Genomic DNA, 16,196 nt, shown 5'->3' on the forward strand with positions numbered 1-16,196 from the left:
ATTTAGTCAACTCACATTGAGGATTTTGATTCAGGCAATAAGTAATAAAAGTTCTTTAAAGATGATCAAATATCTCAAACTTTCAGCCACATCTTAAATCTTTATGTCTTCTAACCAATGCCATTAGGTATTTTTATATTCAATGACTTTTCAGAATACTATAAACTATACTTAATGCAACCAGTAAGTTTGGGAATATAATTTTTTTACCTATGATTTTAACTTCTCCTTCAAAAACTAATTTCTTACTGCATAACATTGTAATACTACAGATGGGATGTGAGATGACTTGGGGAATTTCTTGGGGGAAATATGCTCCAGGCCCATTCAACATACAAGATTTCCCATGTGAGACGTCCACCCTTCATAGCCCATTTATGGGGACATGAGAAGAACTGGAACGCTAGAATCAATGTTCCCAGGGGCTCCCTCTGAGTTTCTGAGCAGCCAGAGGGAGTCACTTTGGGCTGTGTGGCATCCCTAGCACACACTGAACAAGCTCTGTTGGGCAGGAAGCTCCTGCTCAGACCAAGGTGCTCAGCGCCTGCAAACCCTTACCAGCATTTGACACTCTGTGCTCTCTCTCCCACTCCACCTGCTCCCGCTCCAGCTGCTCCAAGCGCTCCAGGCGCTCCCGCTCCTGCCTCTCGCGCTCCAGCCGCTCCCGTTCCAGCTGCTCCTGTTCCAGCCTCTCTCTCTCCACCCTCTCTCTCTCTAGCCTCTCTCTCTCCATTCTTTCTCTCTCCAGCTCCTTCTGACGCTGCTGTTCTTGCAGTTGCCTGAAATAGATTTAAAAAAACAAATAAAAATATGCACCTAACAAGGAACCCACGTTCATCAAGAAAGGTGGTGCACTGCTCTCCACAGGAAGGAGGGCTACCTTTAGAATGACTCGGCCCCAGGCTTCAGCACATCCCACTCAAGGCTTGTGCTATGCGTCCAAGAATAAGGTGGAAGGAACACAACACTTTCACGACTGGAAGTTATTATTGTAAATCACTTAGTTAAAAAATTAATATTATTTTTCTTCCTAAAGATAGAAGAAATAAACTATCATTTTATAAAATATCATGAAGGGCCATAGCTAAGTAAGTGCTTGCTGATTTAAGAAAACAAAACAAGGAAAGCCAGAATTTGGGGGCATGTTGGCCTAATGCCTGCAATCCCAGCCAGGAAGTAGGAAGATCACAAGAAGAGAACCCAGGCCCAGGAAATGAAGGGCCTCAGGACCCTGTCTCCATTATGAATATAAAAACAAAAGGGCTAGGTGTGTGGATGAAGTGGTAGAGTACCTGCTTGAACTACAGGACCTGAGCTTAATTCCCAGCACCATGAAACAAAGTAAGACAAACAACTTCAAAACATAATTAAGAAGACAGAAATGTTGAATGAAAAGTAACTAACAATTTGATTCTCTCTCTGATCCCCGCTCTCTTTTTCCAGGACATGCTTCATATCAAAATGTACACAAACTTTAAACACCAGATAAATTATAAGAATCATTTCCCTACTAGTGTTTTCTTTTCTTTTCTTTCTTTTTTGGGGGTCAGTCATGGGGTTTTGAACTCTGGTCCTAGTCACTGTCCCTGAGCTCTTCAGCTTAAGGCTAGCACTCTACCTCTTGAGCCACAGTGCCATTTCCTATTTCCTAGTGACGATTAGAGTCTCACAGACTTTTGTGCCTGGGCTGGCTCTGACCCAAGTATCTCAGATCTTAAGCTTCCTGAGTAGCTAGGAGGACAGGAGTGAGCTACAGTGCCCAGTATCTTAGTGTTTTCTTTTCTTTCGGTATGTTGTGACTATTACCCTAAAGCCTGGACTTTGCTTCATTTTCCATGAGCATATAGTATTCCAGTGCTTAGTTGTCTCCCTTACAAGGATGTGAGAGATTGAAACATCACTAATGCTGCAACAAACACTTACCTTCATCTCTGAGGCATATTTTAACTGTTTCCACACACATTTACTAGGTGAAAGGACATCAATCTCCTAAGAATTTTTATTTATTTATTTATTTATTTATTTATTTATTTTTATTTTTTTTGCCAGTCCTGGGCTTGAGCTCAGGGCCTGAGCACTGTCCTTGGACTTTCTCAAGGCTAGAGCTCTACCACTTGAGCCTCAGCACCACTTCCGGCTTTTTTCTATGTATGTGGTAACGAGGAATCGAACCCGGGTCTTCATGCATGCTAGGCAAGCACTTTAACCACTAAGCCAAACTCCCGGCCCCTTCTAAGAATTTTTTAATTCATGATTCCAAACTACCTTTAGGTAATCGTACCAATTAGCCCTCCTTAAAAAAAACAGTGTCCATCTTACAAATGTATCTACTTTGTAATGGCAAGATGCTTCCCACACCCCTCACTACACACAAACCATCCACAGTGAATCAGATTCCTTTTCTTTTTTGCGGGTCATGGGGCTTGAACTCTGGCCTGGACACATTCCCGGAGCTCTTCAGCTCAAGGCTATTGCCCTACCCCTGGGCCTGGGCATCGTCACCGAGCTCTTAAGCTCAAAGCTACTGCCCTACCCTTGAGCCAAGCCCCATTTCCCATTTTCTACAGGTTAATTGGATGTCTCTCTCTCTCTGCGTGCATGCATGTGCATGTGTGTGTGTGCGGTGAATAGATGTTTCTAAATAATGTTTTCTTGGCTTTTTCTTTTGTGCAGGACCTGAGTGCTATCCCAGAGCTTCTATCTGTATATATATTTTGCTTCCCTATTAGCAAACAAAAAACAGTAGAGAAAACTTAACAAGATGATTGTGTTTCAGAATCAAAACTTGAGATAAGAACTAACAGTTACAAGCCAGGCACAGTGGCTCACACCTGTAATCCTAGCTACTCAGGAGGCTGAGATCTGAGGATCAAGGTTCAAAGCCAGCCTGGCAAAAAACGGACTTGAGATTCTTTTTTTTTGCCAATCCTGGGCTTGAGCTCAGGGCCTGAGCACTGTCCCTGGACTTTCTCAAGGCTAGAGCTCTACCACTTGAGCCTCAGCACCACTTCCGGCTTTTTGCTATGTAGTGGGGGTACCGAGGAATTGAATCCGGGTCTTCATGCATGCTAGGCAAGCGCTCTACCAATAGGCCAAACTCCTGGCCAGGACCTGAGATTCTTATCTCCAATTAACCTTTAGAAAAGAGGGAAATGGGGCTTGGCTCAAGGGGTAGGGTGGCAGCCTTGAGCTGAAGAGCTCAGGGACAGGCCCCATGACCCACAAAAAAATAAAATAAAAAGAACTAGCACTTACAACAGAAGACAGTCAAGCTTTGGTCCATTCTGCATCTGCAGGGTAAGAGGTAGGCTACACACTTTTGTGGCTCCAACTCTGCAGTTCTATGCTGGTATTCATATCCCTCCTTTATAACTCCCAGGGAGGAGTGGTGATAAGAAAGCTATTTATAGGTATTAACTGAATTACAGTTTCTGCTTAGACTAGAATAGGACTGACGCATACTTCTTAGAATACATTTTCCCATCACTGACAAGGAAGCCAGATATTACTAAGATGAGTAGGATTTAAAATTAACAAATGATACACAAATGAGCAAAAAACCTTACTTTACTACATAATAACATGATAGTGAAAAGTATTAGACTAATAAGGTTTAATATATAAGCTTTTGTTCTATCAACTTAATTTTACATTTACTAAAACTAGCTTAAAAAGTCACACAAAGCAGGGCCGGGAGTTTGGCCTAATGGTTAAAGTGCTTGCCTAGCATGCATGAAGACCCAGGTTCGATTCCTTGGTACCACATATAGAAAAAAGCCATAAGTGGTGCTGAGGCTCAAGTGGTAGAGCTCCAGCCTTGAGAAAGTCCAAGGACAGTGCTCAGGCCCTGAGCTCAAGCCCAGGACTGGCAAAAAAAAAAAAAAAAAAGTCAAACAAAGCAGGTGCCAGCGGTTCACTGCTGGCAGAAAAGGTCTGTGAGACTCTTGTCTCTGATAAACTACCAAAAAGTTAGAAGTGGAACTATAGTTCAAGTGGTAGAGTGCAAGTCTTGAGCAAAAGAAACTCAGAGTCAGTGCACAGGCCCTGAGTTCAAGCCCCAGGACAAAAAAAAAAAGTCAAACTATTAAAACCTTAAGCACTTTGGATTCCTCTCCCCAGAGCAATGACATTCACTATTCTGGTATTTAATCTCTCGTTTCTAAACATAGCCATTTCTTTAGAACAATTACTTGTTGATAGTTCAGATTTAAATGATGTATCTAACTACCTATACTGACCTGATAGTCATGTGACTTTATAACTACAAGTCTGACCCCACAACTTTTTCTTTCCCATTCTCTAAACTATAATAGCACTTTGTATCAATATTAATGTATATTGTTCTCTGTCAGAAAAACTCCTTTCTTTGTGTGTGTGTGTGTGTGTGTGTGTGTGTGTGTGTGTGTGTGTGTGTGTGTGTGTGTGTGTATTTAATTTTTGGTCAGTCATGGGGTTTGACCTCTGGGCCGGGGCACTCTTTAGCTCATTCTACCACTTGAGCCACAATGCCACTTCTGGTTTTCAAGTGGTTAATTGGAGATAAAGAGTCTCACAGACTTTCGTGCCAGGCTGGCTTTGAACCTCGATCCTCAGATCTCAGCCTCCTGAGTAGCTAGGATGACAGGCGTGAGCCACCGAAGCCTGGTTTTAAATTTGACTTTTTTCTATCTCAATCAGAACCATAGTCCTTTCACTATGGCCAAGCATATGATCAAGTCCACCTGTCTTTGCTTCTTTCCCTCTAACTCAACTGTCAGGCTCTCTTGGGCCTCAGGTCTAGCTGGAGAGCTACGCTTATACTGTTCAATGATTCCTCTCCAAAACTGACATCCCATAGGTACACAGATGTACAAAGCATTGGCTAACATGAAAATTTCAAACACACATTTAGCTTATGTCTAAAATCTATTTTTGAAGCATATACAATATAAATGACAAAATTCCAAAACTACATTTAATGAAAGGACTGGGTATCTGGGCTCTCTCCAGGTTTGGGGGTGGGGGAAAGCTGAGTATCCGGGTCCCTTTCCACATGTGTGTGTAAGTGGGGTGTGCCTGGGTGTGTGTGCGGGGAGGGGAGTATCAAGGCCCCTGTCCAGATGAAGGGGTGGAGGGCAGGGACTGGGTATCCAGCCCCGAATCAGGTAAGTGTGAGGGAGGGGTATCAAGGCCTCTGTGCAGACATGGGCAGAGGAGACCAGGAAAGACTCACCAAGAGGTCAGGAAGTGGAGGAGTGTGGCAGGACTAAGGCCGAGGACTGCCACATTCCCCCAGTGTGTGTGGTGCACACCCTGCCCTGCCCAGAAGCAATGTCCAGGTCCTCCCTGCCCCCAACAGCGTGCAGGCCTCCCCACTCTGTCACAACAGGACAGGAAACCTGACCAAGTTCTTTTTCTCTTTTCTCCCCTTCCTCTTTCAGGCCCTGCCCTTCAGCAAGGCAGCTCAGGAGTGCCACGTCACCCTCCCCTGTCCTCCCCTCACTCACCATCACTTTGTAGGACATGCACCAAATTCTATGACTGCATTCAACCCCTCTCCCCCTGCAATCCTATCCCCTCTCAAACACCTGTGTCCAGGTGTTTATTCTACTGGATTATGAGTTGACCTTTCTAAGGAATTACACATTTTGAGTTTCCTCTGAATAAAAGACAGACCCTAGGGAAAAACTAATTGAAGAAAACAAGAAAGATACTTAAGCAATTCAGGAGGGACATAATTCAAATCCAGGAAAAGGAAGAGATATTGAAGCTCGGGCCAGAAAACAGCAAATAAATAGGACAAAGAGATATTGAGACAGACTTGAATTTTCAGTAGAGAGCTACTACTGTGCTGTCCTTAGGTGCCCACAAGCTACCTGTGGCTACTGTACACTCAAAGTTGTTGTCTCAACAGAAATTATAATTGTTATTTTTTTTTTATCAGTTATGGGGCTTGAATTCAGGGCCCGGGCGCTATCTTTGAGTCTCTCTGTGCTCAAAGCTAGTGTTCTACCACGTGAGCCACAGCACCACCTCTGGTTTTTGAATGGCTAACTGGAGATAAGAGGCTCACGGGGACTTTTCTGCCTGAGCTGGCTTCAAATCATGATCCGCAGATCTCAGCCACAGGGCAAATTAGACTGTTCAGACACATAAAACAAAGGGTTAAGACCACATGAAATGGGAAAAGTGATGATGTAGCTGAGATAAAAATCAGCTGCTGGACAGAGGCAGAATGAGGTTACTTTTCCACAGAGCAACTAGAAGCTCCCCCAAGTTAGGCCACAGTTCTGTTCAAAAAGGAGGCCAATGCTAGGACTAGAAATTAACTGCCAGTTGTTAAAGAGATACAGCTCAGTGCCAGCATGCAAGTCTGAGGTTCTGAGTTCAAACCCCAGGACCCTCCCCCAAAAAAGAACTGCTGATGCCAGGTACCAGGAATGGGGGTACAGAGTCAGAAGGCTTAGACTGATTGCTATGGCTTAAAGCTGGACCAGGAAGGAGAATCCATGAGATTCTTATCTCTAATTAATCGCCAAAAAGCAGAGAGACAGTGAGTGGCTAGGCCCTGAGTTCAAGTCCCAGGACTTGCACAAAAGGGAAAAACAAAAACACAAAAATCAACAAGGAAAGTTAAAAATTCATTTTTCATGGCAGAAGAGTCAAAAGCCAATACTTAAGTTGTAAGTTTGGCCTACTGATACAGTGTTTGCCTAGCATACACAAAGACCTAGGTTTGGTTCCTTGGTACCACATAAGAGAAAAAAGCCGGAACTGGTGCTGTGGCTCAAGTGATAGAGCACTAGCCTTGAGAAAACCCATGGACAGTGCTCAGGCTCTGAGTTTAAGTCCCAGGAGCAGGAAAATAAATTAATTAATAAATAAACTTAAAGGCCCAGAGTTTGGCCTAGTGGTTAAAGTGCTTGCCTAGCATGCATGAAGACCCGGGTTCGATTCCTTGGTACCACATACATAGAAAAAAGCTGGAAGTGGTGCTGAGGCTCAAGTGGTAGAGCTCTAGCCTTGAGAAAACCCAAGGACAGTGCTCAGGCCCTGAGCTCAAGCCCAGGACTGGCAAAAATAAACAAACAAACAAACAAACTTAATTGATCAAGAATTAGAAAAATAATCATATTATTTACTATTATATGCTTACCAACAACAACAGAGCTATCAATTTTGCAGAGCTGAGCACTGAACTCAAGGTCTTGTACTTGTCAGGCAAGCGCTCTTCCATTGAGATACATATATATCCCCAATCCCTACAAGAAGCTTTTTAAAAAACGGTATCAAGCGTGCTAGCCTTGAGCTGAAGAATTCAGAGTTATCAAGAGCAGACTAGCCTTGAGCTGAAGAGCAGAAACAGCGCTCAAACCCAGACTTCAAACCCTGCAACCACCCCCCCTCCATCAATTTTTTAGAAATATAAATTTTATCTTCAAAATGATTGAAAGTTTTCTAACTAATAAAGGATATCTAGCTTAGTGACAAAAAAAAAAAAATCCACTAAAGCCAGGTGCTGGTGGCTCATACCTCTAATCCTAGGTATTCAGGAGGCTGAGATCTGAGGATTGTGGTTCAAAGCCAGCCCAGGCAAGAAAGTCTGTGAGACTCTTTATCTCCGATTACCCACCAAAAATCAGCAGTGCTGCTGTGGCTCACGTGGTAGAGGACTAGTCTTGAGCTCTGAAAAGCTCAGGGACAGCACCCAAGGCCAGATCAAGTCCCATGACTCCCACCCCCCCCAAAAAAAAATCACTAAAAACAATTATAGTAGTACCTCTAGAAAAAGCTATTGCTTTTAAAAAGTCAGAGTAAATGCATGTCTCTCTGAAGGCAGAATAAGCAAGGTATAGCTCAAGAGATGCCGTGAGTGGTCATGATTACAGGTTTCTTATGTGCAAGTGTAATCGGAAGTGGAGAAGGCACCATGCACTAGTAATGATGCCCTGAAGCCTTAACATGGAGGTGCTATTAGGGTAGACAAGTGGATACATTTCCACTGAGATCACCACAAAGAATTTAGGTAGTAGTATGTGACTCTGAAATGACACAGAAGATTTTCCTTGTACTTTTCCATCTACTAGATGTGCATGTACTCTAAGAACAGAATGTTCAATTTCTATTACCTTCACCAAACTCTTAGGTCATAACCCTGCTCTATTTGGAAATATGAGTCCTTATTTCAAGTGAACATTCATAACTTGAACTAAAGATAAAGAAACCACACCACCCAAAGCTGGGTGCCAGTGGCTCACATCTCTGGCAGTATCATTGCATATAGGAATATGAGTATTTGTGCAAAATATGAACATTTGTGGGACCTCTGGAGGAACTTCCTGAAGAGCTAAGTACCTAACCTAACAGGGGAATATGACACATTTAACAAGACAAGCAGAGAATATGAAAAATGGTCTGAAATGTGAAATACAAATCAAAAATCACAATAACAAATGCTGGCTTAGCTGGGCGCTGGTGGCTCACGCCTATAATCCTAGCTACTCAGGAGACTGAGATCTGAGGAACATGGTTCAAAGCCAGCCTGGGCATGAAAAATTCATGGGACTTTTATCTCTGATTAGCCAACAGAAGGCCATTAGTGGCGCTGTGGCTCAAGTGGTAGAGAGCTAACCTTGAACTGAAGAGCTCAGAGCTCACAAACTAAGAAATGCTGGCGTGTCATGGAGCAAATAATGCTTATCTTTGAAAACTCCATCTACACAATGGTCCAGCGCACATCAGTTACCAATGGACTCCAACAACAACAACATCTACTAGTAATAAAATGCAGCATAAGCATCCCTAAAAGTGGGTTTAACCTCATTTTCAATTACTGAAGGCACCTGAATTTGAAAAGCAATTTTATTACATAATATTTTATAATTCAGACAATTTAAAACAATTTTACCCCTAAATGGTGCATGATAATTTTAAGTCTAAATGTGGACTAGACTGAAATGATATAAGGGATGTTGCCAGCTTTCTTCAAACATCTAGTCATGAGCAAGATATCTGTATCTTACTACTAAACTGCATATTATCTTAAGATCAGTGCTTTATAGACTCAGCCAAGACAATATTAACTGGTTAGGTTTGTTATGTAAAAGCAGTATTTGTTAGATTTTATAGTTAACTATTATAAAATAAGATTTATGGAGAACAAAGATATCCAGTACATTGTTACATGTGCTTAATTCATTCAGCTGTAACAGAAGTACAGCTTCAACCAAGAAGCAGGCGTAAGGTTTACAAAACCTCCTGTCAAACTGGTGACACCCAAACTCAAAGACGTTAGGAATGAAGTTGTGACCTTCAAAGATATGAAAAGACACAATCTATGTCCAATATTAGGTGCTCAGTCTTGTTTCCTGCAATAGAACCAAGAGTGACAACAGTAACGTATGAATTTACCTTCTCTGCATTTCCAGTTCTTCCTGGGATGGGCCATTTTGAACTTGTGCAGGGAGCTGGGAATTTTGTCTCGGCAATGTTGGCCCTAAAACGAAGGAAAATGTGACAGGTGAACACGACCTTCCTGTTTATTATAAAGAAATACAAGCATGAGGAAAACATACAACCATCACATATTTACAAATGTACCTTCTTTTTCTAGCAAAATAAATTGTAAGCTTTACATAACACACAGCAAATGAAAGACTGCAACATAATACTGTCATCATCTCCAGAAGGCTTGAAACAAATGGAAACATCAACAACAAAGGAAAGCAAACACTTCTGCATGAAGAGCTTGAGTAAAACAAGTGTTCAATGAGCATCCAGTAGGCACCTGAGCTTGACATTTGCTAAGACAATGAGGCATTCTTTCTGGGTAATTCATGAAGTGAAAGAGGGAAAATTTAAATGAAAATTCAGAATTCAAAAAACTCACCCAAATAGAACACTGGAAATGAAAAACAGGAGAGAGAGAAAGCATGAGAACCGTATTACTAGACTGAAAAATGCTAATGCATTTATCAAATTTGCCCAATTTAAGCTGCCACTTCTGTTTAATTGCCTGGCTTTCCAATACTGGTGAAAGAAACCTTTGCTTAACTCCTATATAGTAAATTAACCTACATCTAAGTTTTTAAAATTAAATTCATAAAATTTAATAGAGGTAATCTTAATGACTTCTGATTTGGGAAAGAAAGAAAAACCCTGCATTCATACCAACATGGTGCTGTCACAAGAAACTAACCACCATCCATTCCTGCATACCATATACATTGCAGACCCATTTCAACAACTTAGACAGAATGCTAATAAATTATGGGGGAATCTTACTATCATTGAATATAAACAAACACTAAGTGAGATAAGCGCTGGACCTAATGTATTATGCCTAAATATAGACCAGAACAATCTTGAAACAGCTAACAAGGGAGTAAAGAAACATTTCCTGTCCACTCTTGGGAATAGGTGGAGTGGTATACTTCATATACTTCTGCCTTCGTGTTCCTGACAGATTCACGAAGATTACAGTTAGAGCACACTATGATGTGTAACCTATGAGCTATAATGACAAAAAGTATTATACACTGGTGAAGTAGGCCCCACTACTCTAAGTTCAGATCAGGGAATAATGCGGCACTAGTGTATTACAGATACAAAGAAAACACAATCTGACCTCAACTCACCTACTAGCTATTTCCTCACCTCTTTTCAAATGTTTTTAGACTAATCACTTATTCAGTAATGACAAATTAGACAAGTGCAGTGATATATTTCATTAACTCTCCTAAAAATGCTATTTTAATAGCCAAATAAAATATAAATCATCAGCAACCAAAAACTTAAAATCTTTTAAAACATATACGTAACTGTTTATAAAAATAAACAACTGTTTTCTAGTAAACAGACTAGAATGTTTTCCTTGATAAATTAACATGATGGTTTAAAAAAAAAAGACTGTCATATCATCCCCCCACCCTCATCGTGGGGTGTGAACTGTGGGTCTGGGCGCTGTGCCAGAGCTCTTCAGCTCAAGGCTACCGCCCTAGCCCTGGAGCCACAGCCCCACTTCCCGTTTTCAAGTGATTAACTGCAGGTAAGAGTCTCCTGAACTTTAGTGCCTGGCTTGGCTTTGAACCTTGACCCTCAATCTCAGCCTCCTGAGTAGCTAGGACTACAGGTGTGAGCCACCGCGCCCTGCTAATACTGTCATATTTTGCCACCGACTAAAGTTTAATGTTTTACAGGGATTAAGTTCCCTCTCCTGGAAGAAGGATGGGACTATTATGCACAAAGTGGGAAGATAAGTTTGAGAAAGGTAAAATGGGAAGGGGAGGGTAAATGTACTTTATCCAAAACAATTCAATGCAAAAGCATTTGGCATGGCCACATCATTATGGTTTAATTTACTTTTAAAAATAAGGTATGAGAATTTAAGTGAAAACTTCAGGTGACACAAATACTACAACACTTGAAAGAAATTATCTGTTTGACAGACCTAAGGCAGGAATTTTATCAAGAGTAATTGACATTTAAGTTTTATTTCAAATATATATATATTTTTCCCCAAGGAAAAAAGATGTCAAAATTCCAATCCAATATTATTGCATTAAACAGGTTTAAAAAAAAAAAAACAAGTCTAGAGGCCAGAAGCATGGCCTACTGGTAGTGTTTGCCTAGCATGCACGAAGACCAGGGTTAAATTCCTTGGTACCACATACACAGAAAAAGCCAGAAGTGGTACTGTGGCTCAAGTGGTAAAGCTCTAGCCTTGAGAAAGCCAAAGACAATGCTCAGGCCCCGAGTTCAAGCCCCAGAACTGGCAAAAAACAACAACAACAACAACAACAACAACAAAACAACAAAACCCAAGTCTGATATAACTCATGAATAAAGTTAAGAAAAAAGACTTATAGCAATCTACCGAAGGGGTTCTCCACTCTGTTAATTGTTTTCTATTGTGGTAAGCCACATGTAGTGAGATTCACTGCTAATATTTTCTTACTGTGATGCTCCTTGGGAAGGACCCACATGCTAGACAGATGCTATACCACTTGAACCATGTCTCCAGCCCCTCTTTTTAAGTTTTAAAGCTTTCTTGACCAACCTGTTTAAGAAGTGTACATAGGAAGGAAGAACTCTTAACACTCATTACCTGCTACACAATTCTCTGTGATACGGGACAGAGCTCTGTCCTCCAGACGCTCTTCCAGGGAAGAGGGAGGGAAACCCACACTTAGCCTTTTCCCTCCTTTATATTTAATCTTGTTTTGTTTGCCTTTTTTCATCAACACCATCAAGTTGTAACATCTAGAAGGCTGGAAATTTATATGCACTTAAAAATGCTTGCCCATGGGACAAGAGTGTGGCCTAGTGGTAGAGTGCTTGCCTAGCATGCACGAAGACCCAGGTTTGATTCCTCAGTACCACATACATAGGGAAAATAACAATAATAATAATAATAATAATAATAATAATAATAATAATAATAAAACAGAAGTGGTGCTGAGGCTCAAGTGGTAGAGCTCTAGCTTTGAGAAAGTCCAAGGACGGTGCTCAGGCCCTGAGCTCAAGCCCAGGACTGGCAAAAAAATAAATAAATAAAATTTATTTAAAAAAAAAAAAAAGAGCTAAAGTGATTCCTAGTACAAAAACCATGGCTAACTCAAAGAATGGTCTCTAAGAACCTCCAGGAGGAGGCAAGAAATCTGAAATAAGGTTACAAACCAATGCTTCCTTATTAATTCTGAAAGGGAGAGGAGAGAATTGTAAAAAGCCTACACAGTAGGCTCATTGCGGAAAACTGTCACCTGAAACAAATCTAAAATATAATTTTAGTCAGGAAATATATAAGAAGCCAGGCACTAGAAGCTCACACCTGTAATCCTAGAGGTGTGGCTCAAGTGATCAAGTGCCAGGCTTGATGAAAAAAGCTAAGCAAACCCACAAAGCCCTGAGTTCAAGCACCAGTACTCAAACCCCCATGCACACACACACACGCACACACACACACACACACACACACACACACACACGCACGCACACACACGTGCCAACACACACACACGCAACACATACACACACACATACATACATACACTTTTTCCCCCAATTTATACTACATGTTTCTATGCCTAAACCAGTAAATGTATGAACTTTAAAACGGTTCTCTTTAAGGAAACAACGCTAGTAATACTGAGGATCGACATTCAGATTTTGAGTTACATGTATAAAGTACATACACACAGATTAAGTGTTAATACAAAAAGTCTTGCAATGTATCACTGTATAGCTTTCTTTTATAAAATAATCTGGCTAGTCAAGAAAGCTCAGCTATAATCAAGTCACCTTTTAGAACTTTGGCTTTTAAAACGTACAGTTTCAGAATCAAATGGAAATAAAAGATAAACGTCTCTTTATATATACCTATCCATCCAAATATGCAAGGATAGGAATATGTACATTTCTAATTATCTCTAACCTTGGATGGCCAAGTGACAAACCTTGTTTGTGTATGTACGAGTGAGAATGACAAAAACATACTATAAGTCTGAATTTGCCCCTAAGCTACAGTTATTTAACATATAAAAAGAAAAAAAAAGTGTGCTGAGTACAAACCAAGTTATTAAAGCAATGTTTACATCGGCCTCTTACAACATGCACAACTAAAACTAATTCAAGTTAAGCAAAAGCGCCCTTACATTCCTCAAATATTAAAATGCATACAAAAATTTCCTTGAATTCTAAGTCAAAAGTCTGCTTTCAAAATAGTTAAAAACAAAAATCCCTCTCATTTGTATTAGAAGAGGTAGACGAACAAAAGTGTTAAAATTCCAAATATGACTAAATCTTAGCACGCAAATTCAAGGGCAGCCCCAAATCACCTACACAAACCACAACAAGTATCACAACATAAAAACAATAGTTTGCTGTATGTCCCAAAAACCACAAACCAGACTATGGCCTAAGGAAACAAAAGTTATGGAAATGTGCAAGCAGCATGTACCACAGCTTGAAAAAGTAATGTAAACATAATGTTGCTTACCACAGAAAATACATCGCAAATTAGTGCTGTCCTGGGCGGCAGCAACCTTGCTCTGGGCTGCAACAGACGCCTTGGTGTTAGAAGCTTCAAGGACAATGGGGCCATCTGAAGAGAGTCACATTAACTAAAGGAGCTCTGAAATGTTCAAAGTGTTTTTATACATACGTCCTATCTAGATCCTCATTCTGGAAGCTCTGTAATTTAATAAAAAAGTATCCTCTTTAACATAAGCTCTTAAAAATAACTTATATGTAGACTTATTTGTGGAAAAACCCTAGAATAAGCCTCAGAACACATGATGCAGTTATAACTTAATTCTTGAGTTATACAATTAAAGAGTGCAACTTGCATTTTTAGGGTTGTATTTTGAATACATTAATGAGACAGTACAGAAAGCTGAGATCCAAGGCCATTAGAATTAATTTCATAAGGTCTACCTTCCCAATTAGAAAAATTGCATCTGAAAAAAATTCAGGGGAAATAGTTAAGATTCATGTAATGTGAGATTAATGCATTTCTCCAAGCTGGCAAAAACAACAAAGGCTGTATAAACAGCCTGTGCAGTACATATTCAGTGAAATAAAATCAATTATTGTTTATCAAACCGTATTTCATTTCTTTCTTTTTCCCTCAATATGTCCACATACTTGACAAAATACTTTACTGAACCAATCACATCAATTAGCCATTTAATTTGGGCAATGTACAAGAAAATTAGCTAAGTGTCAATTAGGTAAATTCTCTTTATAGAGAAAATCTCAGAAGGTAGTAATTTATAAAAAGAAAAACACCTTATCCAACATGAAGGTGATATTAAACCATGGGCTGGAAAGACAAAAGTAAAATATATTTTCTTCTCATTTGTAATATCTAAATTTTCCTACAAATTCTAAAGAAGTGCTATTTGGCATAGCAAAGATGTTCTTGTGTTCATTAATACCAAACAAGAAATAGTTTCTAGGTTAAAAATATATCAGCTTATGGAAGATCACATAACGGGAAGCAAGCACATTTTATATTTCCCTGAAACTACGTTCTTTAAAGAATACAACTACTGCCGAATAAAAAAGTTTGAGTATAATAAAAACCAAATCAATTTATAAAGAATGAATATCTTAAAATGGTAGTAAGTCTGAAATAGTCAAGAAAAAATTTAGTAGTTTGAAAACTAGATTTAACACAATTAAGTTTGTTGGGCTCTAATATATTAGATATTTGCAAACACAAAATAAATAAGGTTAGTAAAAGTTACCTTGGCTAAGTTCTTAAAACCACCCACTATATTATTAAAAGTTGTAAGCATAGTCTTTATATTAAGTACACGATACAGAAAGACCACAAAGCTAATTAGTTCATTCCAAAAGATAAGCAATTTAGAAAATTTGAACATATTACCTTCACTGCTTAAAAAAAAAAAGGATCTATATTACCAATACATACAAATGACTATTCACACAAAACATTAAAACATGTCTAGTTTTCAGGATTTACTCAGTTCCTTTCATATTTTAAGGGAAAATTTAAGAACAAAACACAACTCAAACTTACAGGAAAACGCTGAAAACACATCTCCTTTCTGACAGCACAGGGGGTGCCACAGCTGGCTGGCAGGCGTTTCAGCAGGAAGGCGCCTGAGGGCTGCCACAAGGCACACATACTCCACACAGTAAGTACTGTGGCCAGCCTCTCCCAAGTAAACCCTCCATTCAACAACCTCTCTTCCACTGCCTGGACTGCCTCGCATCAAGAAAAATACTGATCTTTCTGATAACACTGCTGGAATTCTTCTGCAGTTTGCATTTCCTGGTGAGACTAAATTATTCATTCCATCGCAAGCCCTTCCTACTTAACACTGTACCATTAACTGTTTCTTCACTCAGTCAAGGGGACAAGGGAACAGTATGGGTAGAAGAAGATTCACTGTCCAGGTTGAATAAATTCAGTAGCAGAATACCAGATTTACCTATCACATATTTTTCTTGCATTATGTGTGTTTAGGGCTGACAGAAATAAGAGCAAGACGACCCAAAAAAGGGGAAAAAAATGAAGACGCTAAAATGTATCAAGAACATAAAATCCAAAATATAGATTATGATAGCTGTACTTCTGGAAAAGAAAGCTCCCCCATTCACCTCCCTCCTCCCTCTTTGGTGCTCTTGTAAGAGTGATCCTGGGAGTGCTCCCTTTCCTCTAGTATGGTGGGCCCTGCACAGCTGGGTGC

The 16,196-nt window shown here is 40.0% G+C and overlaps 1 protein-coding gene across 1 annotated transcript in view; it reads right to left on the minus strand.

Moving 5' to 3' along the window:
* Enah (ENAH actin regulator) overlaps positions 1-16,196 on the minus strand; it is a 112,322-nt gene that overhangs the window by 22,642 nt on the left and 73,484 nt on the right. Inside the window, exons 4-6 of the mRNA XM_090341584.1 lie at positions 13,976-14,032; positions 9,391-9,475; positions 559-779 (exon numbers count right to left, since the gene is read on the minus strand). Coding sequence (XP_090197710.1) covers positions 559-779; positions 9,391-9,475; positions 13,976-14,032 — 363 coding nt within the window. The remainder of the gene's footprint in view (positions 1-558; positions 780-9,390; positions 9,476-13,975; positions 14,033-16,196) is intronic.

The sequence above is a fragment of the Megascapheus bottae genome, chromosome 10 (assembly GCF_031878675.1).
Source record: "Megascapheus bottae isolate mThoBot1 chromosome 10, mThoBot2.hap1, whole genome shotgun sequence".
In the NCBI taxonomy this organism is placed as follows: domain Eukaryota; kingdom Metazoa; phylum Chordata; class Mammalia; order Rodentia; family Geomyidae; genus Megascapheus; species Megascapheus bottae.